This window comes from Chinchilla lanigera, unplaced genomic scaffold (assembly GCF_000276665.1).
Source record: "Chinchilla lanigera isolate Chin_1 unplaced genomic scaffold, ChiLan1.0 scaffold00111, whole genome shotgun sequence".
Classification (NCBI taxonomy): Eukaryota; Metazoa; Chordata; class Mammalia; order Rodentia; family Chinchillidae; genus Chinchilla; species Chinchilla lanigera.
In genome coordinates, this window is record NW_004955512.1 from 4,107,558 (window position 1) to 4,118,242 (window position 10,685).

Here is a 10,685-nt window from a genome sequence, read left to right on the forward strand (position 1 = left end):
CCGAGGGCCCGGAGCGCGCCGGCTGGCGTGCGGGAGCGGGAGGCGGGCTCTGTCGGGCGAGCAGGGCGTCCTGTCCCGCGACAGCGTGGGGCGGCTGTCCGCGCTTGTCACCGGGGCAGGAGCCCCGGGTGGGCGCGGAGCGGGGGCAGAGAGGGAGGACCCGGTATCTTTGGGAACCCCGTTTTCAACTCAGTGCTAAATCCCGCCCTGTGCAAGCCGATTGTTGAAAGCAGGCCCCGAGGGAAACGGGTGTCAGAATCCCGGGGAGACCCTGCTCTGCCCTCTGCACCGCGCCGTCCTGAGAAAGTTCGTCTCGGTTCAGCAGCTTTCACGGCGGCCTGGGCCACGGAAAGACCCTGGCTCGAAAAAAAATAATTTGGGTAGCAGAGTAAAAGATACTAATTTCATCTGTTGCTTTTACTTTTTTTAAATAGGACTTACAGAACAATTTAAATTCCTCTTTATTCCATTAGGTGACGACTGCTTTCAACTAGATTTAGGAATTCAGGGCACTTATTTCCAGTTGGGGAGTGACTTCCCAAGGAAGAACCAGTGTGCGGGGCTCAGAATTCACCAAACTTCAGCCGCTACAGCATAGCTTCCGTCCAACATTTTTTGTTGTCTTTTTTTTCTTTTTCCCCGGTACCGGGAATCGAACTCACGACCTTGCGCTTGCCAGGCAGGCGCTGTGCCGTTGAACTAAATCCCCAGCCCTTTAAGTGCCTTTTGACAGCTTACCAACTACAGTACCTTGGAAAAAGTCCTTCAACATTACTTGCCAATGCTAAAAATTAATAAGATAATGAGCTTTTGTAGTTGGGAAAGGTTTTTTTCTTTAGTAAGAAATTTAATTTCTCACTGTGATGGCCATCTTCGGATGAAAATATAAATAGTAAATATTTCTGCTCCCAATTTTCCTTGGTGTTTTGGCAGCGGCCTCATCTATACTTTTTTCTTCGGATTGCTTTTAAATACTCAAAATCAACTTCCTTAAAATAATGATAATCATCTAGACCTATTGGATATACAGATTGGTACAGTGGTTCGAAATCTCCCTCGAGACTATTTCTGGCACCCCTCCATATGTAGGTGGTTTTTCCTTCCAGAATGTACTGTGTACCCCGTGTCACAGGATTGATAAGAGCGACATATGGAAGTGACAGGCAAAGGAGAGTTTTTAACTGGCAGAAGCTGTTTACTTAGAAATCTTTTAGAAGCAGCTTACCTTAGGTCAGTGACTGGGTCCAGGAAGATTCACATTCCTTCCTTTTGTTAGGTCTGCTCCTGAAGTCCCTTGTCTTCTGTAAAACTGAGGGATATTCTCTCACCAGTCACCCTCTTTCCTTCCTGCCTCCAAAAACACAACTTCTGTTTTAAGGGTTTTATAGCTAATTAGCAAGGGAAAACAGGATATAACAAAATCATGGAGATATACAAAGCCTTTTCTGTTCAATATAGTAAATGCCTGATTTTTGTTGAACTCAGTTTAAATTCTTCCCCACACTCCTTTCCAAACCGTTTAGGAAATACTGCCGCAGATGCTTCTCTTCTGCACTAAGTGTGCAGCCTAGGGCAGAGTGATGGTACTTCCCTGTTCTGCAACCCCAGGAGAGTGCACGTTAGCGTGATTTTATGCTGGTGCATTCCTCTGCCAGTGCTAGCTCTTACTGTTAGGTATTTTTAACGGAAAGCAAGCAGAAATGTTTTACTAAGAAAAGAGTAATGGTTCATACTGAATTTGGAGATGTGTCTAGTAATATCACAGTTACTATGCTAATCCTTAATTGTCACAGTGAGGTCAAGAGCAGAGCTGGTGGGTGATGAAGTTATCTTACAAACCCAGGCTTGTCTGGTGCAGAATTCGTGCTTTTAGCCACTAACTTCTGCTAATATCATGAAAGAATCTTTTTTGGTCTGTGTGTATGAGTAGATAATTTATTTTCCAGACAGAGAACTAGAACGTTGTTTTAACCATTTGCATATTAAATTGACATTTTTATCCTTATTTCGTCTTTATCCAGTTGTAAGAAGGTCTCCAAAGACTTGATTCATTAAGGTATACTGTATTAAGACACTGAATGAACTTCCTAATGAGGTGTTTGTAGCCCTCTGCTTTCCAGTACAGTAAGCAGTAAACATGTGGCCATAGAGTACTGAAATAGCGCTAGTGTGGATACTGCTGGAAGTGTAAAACACATGCCAAATTCTGAGAATCTAGTGTGACAAAAAGGTGGCATTGTGATTTTTAAAAATATTGACCATATGTTGAAATATTTTGGATCTGTTAGGTCAAATCAGATATTAAGGTTGATTTCACCTGTTTTTACTGTGGTTACCAGAAGAGTTTAGATTATATGTGGTTCCTGTTTCTGTTAGAGCTGCTGTAGCAGATACTGAAGCACACACTGTAGTAGGGTACATGCGGCTATTGCTCTAAGAAGGAAAGGTATTAATGTTCAGAATTACCTTGTAAGCCTGTGTGTAACTTCAGTGCTGCTTATTTTGCACAAGATACTTTGTAGGTGCTTGAAATTCTATGCCAATATTTTTCAATTTTTATGTTCTTATAAGCATTTTTGCAGTACATAATGATTACACTTCTTGTGGGGAGTTGGTTCGTGTACATACCACAACTTAATTCTTTCTTCACCCCCTTTCCTCCCCTTCCATCCCTTTCATCTTAGTCCCCTTCCCTTTTGCAAAAGATCTGTCTCCTAAGTGGGCCAGTTTTTTCTCCTATTATCTATCTTATTTTGTGCTTTATTTATATATAGTAAGTTTCTCATCAAAGAGAAACCATGTGACAGCCTTGTGTGTCTGATTTAACATTATGGTCTCAAGTTTATCCTCCTTTATGGCAGAGTAGTATATAAATTTTTAACATCATTGCTTGAAATGATTTAGTGGTCATTCACATTAAGCTGCTGACTTTTTAAGGGACCAGCACTTAGATTGATAAATTTTAATACATTGGTTTAAGTTAGTATGGACTTCTATCTCTAATCACATCATCAATTTAGTATTTTCTTGCTCTTCATCGTGTTTATATTCTAATACCTTAGAGTAAAATTTGTCAAAACTTTTTGGCCTGTGTAAAGTCAACCTCTTAAAATATATGTTGTAGAAATGACCAAAAATAATTTATAAAGGGAAGTGTGTGTATGTATTTTTTTTTTTTTTTTTTTTTTTTTTTTGGTTTTTCTCTGGTACCGGGAACCGAACTCACGACCTTGCACTTGCACTTGCCAGGCAGGTGCTTTTGCTGCTGAGATAAATCCCCAGCCCCTGTATGTATTTTTAAAGTAGATTCTTACTTTCCTTACTAAACATAAAAAATTTTAAATTTTTTTGTTTTTAATTTTTTTGTTTTTTGTACTGGTAATCGAACTCATGACCTCAGGCTTGCCAGGCAAGTGCTTATGCTGCTGAGCTATATCCCCAGCCCAATTTTTCATATATTTTCTTTGGGTAAAAAGTTAGAAAATTTTGGGAATAGATGTTATTGGAGGAAATTTATCTTTTAAACTTTAGCTATTAACAAATACTTTTTAAAAATGCAAAGGTACTGAAATGCACATATGTAGTTCATGAAGAATTTTGGTTTGGCAAAATAAATATATGCCTGTTGAAAATACAAAATACAAGACTGCAGTCTACTTAAGTTTGCTTTTGAAGCAAGGAAATTTGTTTCCTGAAGGGAAACAAATCTTTCCCTCTCCCACTGATAACATGATTTTCCTTTCTCCCTAAAGCACAACGAGGAATTTTGGCAGTATAATACCTTCCACTACTGGAGGAACCCTCTGCCCCCTATTGACCTGGCCGACATTGAAGACATCGGGGAGGACAGCCTGCCAGAGCCACAACTTGAGGACAAGAGTGAAGGGACTGAGGTGGACATGGAGTCCTGATGGAAGGAGCTATAGAAGTGGGACTCACTGAATTTGAGGAGACATTGCTAAGTGGATTTACATCTTCTTAAGGAAAAAGTTGTTTTCCAGACTTGACCTGGTATCATTCCAAACCTGAAAAATCAGGAAAGGTCGTCTTGAAGATAAACCTGTAGTACTACTGAACTTTCCTGTAGGGATTTGTCAGTGATACAGTACAGTGGTAGGCAGAATATTTTATGTATGCCTTTTTAAAGAAAAATGTTTTGTTTTAGGTTCTAATTTTGAAGACACTGATGTTATAAAAAAGAATTCTACTAGTTTTAGAAATAGGTGAAAAACACTCAAATCTTCCTCCTTCCTGCACCAAAAAGTTTATTTGTGGTACATTATATGAAAATCATTTTATAAAATTGTTAACAGAATACTTTATAATACATCTTATGACTTTTTAGTTGAACAAAAAGCAGACTTGAACATCTATGCAAACCTAAAATGTGGAGGATTTTCTCTGAAAGCTAGTATTGTTTCATAAGAGCTTTGTAAATGAAAAGTAGAGTATCAGTTTGAGTAGCATGTTTAAATAATTCACATTATTTGATGTTTGGTAAACTGCTATGGGCAATCTAAAATGCATAATGAGCAGAATTTTGTTAATGTCTGTCCCTCCCCCTTTCCAAGATAAAAGGAAAGAAATTTATTATGTGACCAGTTTTTTTGGTTTTGAAGTACTTTGAGGGCATGGGTTTTATTGCTTATTAGTTTAGACCTGTAGTTCTCGACACTGACTGCACTTTAGTGTCTTTGCCTGGGCCTGATTCTAGAGAGATGCTCAATTATTCTGAGGTGCGCGCTAGATACACCCACTTTTTTAGGCACCATCCATTTTCTCTATTGCGTTACCAAGCAGACAGGATTGAGAATCACTAGACGGATGGTAGTTTTTCCTGTTTAAAGGAGATAACTGATATGAGCAGAAGCAATGCCTATTAATTAGTTTTGTTTTTATTTTGCTCCTTTGATAGCTTTGTTACAACTAAGTTATTTTGTTGCTGTTACTATTTTATTGTTAAAAAATAGGCAATTTGTGTTTGAGTTATGTCTAGTATTATGACTGTGTTAATTTTTGTACTGCACCATGAATGTTGGTTTTCTATTTGAGTAACTTGTCCCTACTTGTGTATTTGTTGTTAATGACATTAAATCCAAAATTCAGAAAAGATGGTAAATGCCAATGAGAAAAAAACACTTTTTTGTATGTAACACAAGATTTAAGTGTGAGTTAAGATTAGTAAGAGAACTGAAGGAAATATTGTGGTAGACAAGACTCAAAGGCATATATACTGCCACTTCTTACCTATGTAACAAGCAAGTTATTTTCATCTGTAAACCTCAGATTTCTTACCTGCAAAATGAGAAGTAATAAATAGTATCTACCTCAGAGAGACTTACGTTTCTTGTCAAGCAGCATTCTAATTACGCACATCATCTTACTTGATTCTCATAACCTTACCTTGTTTTTCTAAACATACTTACTTTATTGATTTACACTCAAATACTGCCAGCTATCATTACTTCCGCTCGTGCATCACTAAGAGCAAGAGACACTTGCTTGGTATTTTTAGATGATGCATCATATAACAGAACTTAAGCACCCTGGTAAACTGTGTACACTGGTTTAAAAAGCATAACAATTTGATTCCTTCATAAAATGGAAATTGTATTTCTCCTAATACTCTTGCGGTTATTATGTTATGAGGAGTGCGGATGTGGCACATACAGGTTCATCTAGAAAGGTGTGCGTCTTACACAACATTTTTTTTTTGAGACAGGATCTCTCTATGTAGTCTGGACTGGCCTTTAGCTTGCTAGGTAGCCCAGGCTGCCCTCAAACTCACAATGATCTTCTTGCCTCAGCCTCCTGAGGGCTGGGATTATAGGTGTGTGCTACCATGCTTGGCCACACTTTTTTAAAACAAAATGTGCGTAACAAGATGCATATAGTCAGTGCACAATAGAGCATATTTCAGATACAAGGCAGTCCCTCAGGCCACTGTATTTAGGTTTTGCATTACCATTTATGGCATTGTAGATTAATTACACCTAACGTACTTGAATACATTTAAACCCTGAAGATACAAAACAGTCATTGCTTGAAGATATTCCAGGTGGCCATTTGGTGTGTCAGAGGAAAAAGTCAGCGTCTGAGCTATGTCTGCCAAGTCCGGATCATTAGCTGTGCTGGAGAATCAGATCCGCTGTGCACTTAGAGTGACTGTCCCCACTTCCGGGCAGTGCCTCTCTCCCACAGAAGCCACATGCCGACAATTCCAGGACTGCCCTTACGTATGGCTGTCCCTTTTTTTCTTTTCTGGCTTAACTGTTACTGTAGTCTTTCTTCTGACCTCTACTCGCCTTCCATTTCAATTACTCATAAATCCTTTCAGTCTGTCCTCAGCACCGTAAGTAGAAGTTCCTGGAGACAGAAAATCCCAGGGAGGAAGGTAGGGTATTGGAATGTCCTTAGCTTTCCTGGTCTTCGCTGCAAGCTTCTGCCAGGCTGAAGAGGCTGCAGCATTTTCTGAATGGTGGCAAGCTCCCCCACTGACGATTCTACAAAATCAGCATCCGTATCCCACTCCTTTTCTATTGAACCTTTTAGGAATTTGGCTTTTTCAGCCCTTCCTTGTTCATTTTCTTTCCTGAATCTTTCTTTCTCAACCACAAGGAACTCCACATGCCCCTTCAGATCTGCAGTTCCTCGGTCATTGTTTTGTCATCTTTTGGGGCTTTGCATTCAATATATGGCTCCACAGACTCACTCTTTCACCGAAGTAAATACGGCAGTGTGTCTGGAGCCCTGTCAAAACCCCCTGGATTTCAGGAGGCGTTTCTGTGGAAGGGCTGTGCTGCTGAGCAAGAAGGGAGTTCTGGCCGCATGTCGTCTCAGAGGGCTTGTGAGATGCCCAGAGATGGGCAGCTGTGTCCCTCACACTTCACCCTTTCCCGGTGCTCCTGGAGGAGGAGGAGCGAGTCCACGTGGCTGCCCTGCAGTTCCAGGGACAAGTGAGCCTGCTCACACTATGTCAGCTTTATGGCTTCCCAGAGATACGCTGCAGCATTTTTGCGACAGGAAATAGCCCCTTCCTATTTCCCTGCAGCCAATCACTGGTCCGCTGTCTGCTCTGTGGAGCGCTTCTGCTCGGCCTGTCTTTCCTTTGAGAGTCTACCATCAGCTTCTGGAAGTCCACTCTGAGTTCCCTTGAGGAGGTGCAGTCTTGGTACATGTGATGTGGTGCTTTCTGCTGTTGGCTTCTCTTATTTCCTTACAGCGTGGGTTTTCCTCAAACGCAGTCTGCTTAGCTGTACACCCGCTTTTCTCATTCCCATCTTTATCCAGGTACTATAAACTGCTGCTCTGCTGGAAAACACAGCTCCCAGCAATCAAACCCAGTGTCAGTAAAGAAATCAGCTGAATTTAAACCGAGAGAAGTCGGTTTATTTGAAGGTGGAGAAAAGGGAAAAGAGAGATGATAGCTACCCAGCAAGTAGGGAGCATTCAAAGGCGAAATATTCCTAGTAACCTTACCTTAGGGAGTTTCCAAAACAGTGCCTGGCACGTAATGCGTGATACACCTTAGCAAGCAGGCATTGCTGTCGGTTGGTAGGAACGTCACGCCAGTAATCTCTTATGAATGTAGCATGCATGGCTATGGGCCTTTGCCCAAAGGTGTGTCTACAGAAGGTCTGTTGCCATGAGAGCATATAGTAAAGTGTTGGGGACCATCTAAATGCTGGATGAAGACAGGACACGTCCCTAGCGTGGAATTCTGTGCAACGTCTGCAATAAGAGAAGTCTGTCCGTACAGGCGAGGAAGAGCTTAAGAAATAGATGGCAGATGTAAGAGAAACTTCAGAGTGATACATGATGTGAACTCATTAAAACTGCACACAGGGCTGGGGATTTAGCTCAGCGGCAAAAGCGCCTGCCTGGCAAGCGCAAGGTCGTGAGTTCGGTTCCCGGTACCAGAGAAAAACAAAAAACAACAACAACAAAAAAGAATTTAAAACTGCACACAGATGCCTAAGTGTAATTTGAAGGAGCAGAAGAAGACAAACCAGCCTCTCTGAACACTGATTTCACTTCATTAAAAACATTAATTAAAAAAAAGAGAACAAAGGATGGATAGTGGTTATCTGTGGGAAAAGGATTTGAGATTTCTGAGGATAATGAGATGGGGTGAAGGTGCTTTTGTGTCTCACTCCTGTGTGCCATTGTAGCAGTTTGAATGTCAGATGGTCTGGGTATCCTACGCTTCACCCAGTTAAAGTGGTGTTGTATGGCCATCCCAATTCTGAGCATTTTCATCACATGAAAAAGAAAACCATTAGTAGCCATTTCCCATACCCCTCAGCCCTGCTCCTTGGCCTCAGACAATAGCGGCTGTTTTCTATTTTCCAATTCTGGATATATTTTTAAATGTCTAATTATGTATCCCTTTTTTTTCTTCTTTTTGAGACAGTCCCACTATGCAATTCAGATTGACCTTGAGCTCACTTTGTAGCCCAGGCTGGTCTCAAACTCCTAATGATCCTCCTGCCTCAGCCTCCCAATGCTGGGATTATAGGTGTGCACCAACACGCCCGACTTACTTATATGTCCTTTGACCAACATTGCTCCATCCTTTTCTCCCCACCCGTCTACTCATGCAAGATCAGTATTTTTCAATTCCACAAGTGAGGTCGTATGATGCTTGCCTTTCTGTGCCTGACTTACTTCCCTAATGTAATGATTTTCAGGCTCATCCATGGCACAAATGGTAGGATTTTATTTTCATTCTTTTTTTTTTTTATTGCTGAGTTGAATTCCATTACATATGTATGGTGCATTTTCTTCATCTGTTGCTAGACGCATGGGTTGATTCTATATCCTGGCTGTTGTATATAAATGGATATTTTAACTTTTTTTTAGGTTTTTGAGACAGGATCTTGCTGTCTACTTTAGGCTGGTCTTGAACTCATGGTGATCCTCCTGCCTCAGCCTCCCGAGAGCTGGGATTACAGACATGTGCCACCATGCCCAGCTGAACATTTTTTCATATATTTGCTGCTTATAGTTTTTCGTCTGAGAAGTGTCTGTTCATTCCAGATGCATATTTTGAGTTTTGAAGACAAGTCCTGCTCTCTTTTCCGTGGTGGCTACACTAATTTCATCCCCACCAGCAGTGTTCACATTTTAAGTAGGGTTTTTTTGTTTTGTTTTATTTTTTGCTCCTGTGTTATTTCAGTTCCTTATAAATTTGAGGTATTTCTTCTCAGATCTATAGCTTACAAATATTTTCTCCTTCCATAAGCTGTCACTTCACTTTGTTGATTGTTGCCTTTGTTGTGCAGCAGTTTTTGAATTTTTTAAAACAGTGATTTACAGTTTATTCCAACGATACTGCAGGTTATTCTGGTTTTAAGGTAGCGTCACACGGCATACTCATGAGTCTCTTCGAGATATTCTGTGGTACTTGTCTGTTTTATAGATCCGTACAGTCTGACGCCCGCCGGTCGTCTGGTTTGGGTCGCATAGCAGTGAGCAAATGGATAAAAGACCTTTAGAAACAGATGAAGCAGGAGACCACGAGACCTTGGAATGTCGAGACACGTGCTGGGGTTACTAACATTTGGGCCCCAAATTCTTGCTGCAATACAACCTTAGGTGTTTTTGTGTGTGCGTGTGCGTGTGCGTGTGTGTGCGTGTGTGTCGGTATTGGGAATCAGACTCAGGACCTTGCGCTTGCCAGGCAGGCGCTTGAGCCGCTGAAATGTATCAGCCCAACCGTAGGTATTTGAAGGGGTAACCTTTAGGACAATGAATTATCAGAATACATTGCCTTGATGTGGGCTGTCCGTAGATCCTGTACTTACGGCCAGTAAAACCCCGACTGGACCTGTAGAACCTGGCACTGGGGGGTCAAGGGCCAAATCACTGAGTTTCTTCTTAATCCGCTTCAGCGCCCGGGTCGGTGCTGTTCTGGTCCACCATCTGCACGTCCTCAGCTCGGGGCTCATATCCAGGACCAAGGCCAGGTGTGATGGCACACGCCTGTAATCCCAGCACTCAGGAGGCTGAGGCAGGAGGATCATGGCGAGTTCGAGACCAGCCCGGGCTACAAAGTGAGCTCAAGGCCAGTTTGAACTGCATAATGAGACCCTGTCTCAAAAAAAAAAAAAAAAAAACAGGACCAACACCGTGCAAGCTAGTGAGCTTGGCCACCCAGGCTCTGTGCCGAGTTGGCCCGCACACTGCCTCAATTTTTATTTTGTTTGCATTTCCTTTTGAGGGTATATCCAAAAGGTCATTACTCACACCACTGTCATGAAGCATTTCTCCTGGACTATTTTCTTTTAGTAATTTTATAGCTTTGGGTCTTGCATTGAAGCCTTTTGTTTGTTTGTTTTTTGTTTTCTGAGAGTCTTGCTGTGTAGTTGCAGCTAGCCCTGAACTCACTATGTAACCCATGCTGGCCTTGAACTCAGAGTGATCTTCCTGCCTCAGCCTACCGAGTGCTGAGATCAGAGGTGTGTACCGCCTGGCCCTGCTCACATTTAATCTTTAATCCATTTTTTAGTTCTTTTTTTAATATATGGCAAGAAATAAAGTCTATTTTCATTCTACATGTAGACATTCAGTTTCCCCAAAACCATTAATTTAAAAAGACTGTTATGGGTTGCAGGATAGCTGAACATTAAAGGACATGTGGAGCATGTGCAGAACCCTAGATTCAGACCCCAGCAACACATACA

At 41.5% G+C, this 10,685-nt stretch overlaps 1 protein-coding gene and 1 pseudogene across 1 annotated transcript in view; one reads left to right on the plus strand and one right to left on the minus strand.

Annotated features, from left to right (window-relative positions):
- Nucleotides 1-5,331, plus strand: part of LOC102011468 (carnosine N-methyltransferase) — a gene marked incomplete at its 5' end in the record, with an annotated part of 68,781 nt that extends 63,450 nt beyond the window's left edge. The window contains 1 exon segment of the mRNA XM_013506528.1: nucleotides 3,753-5,331. Coding sequence (XP_013361982.1) covers nucleotides 3,753-3,911 — 159 coding nt within the window.
- A 982-nt stretch (nucleotides 5,332-6,313) lies between these two features.
- LOC102011791 lies at nucleotides 6,314-9,950 on the minus strand (annotated as a pseudogene).
- Nucleotides 9,951-10,685: the final 735 nt, after the last annotated feature.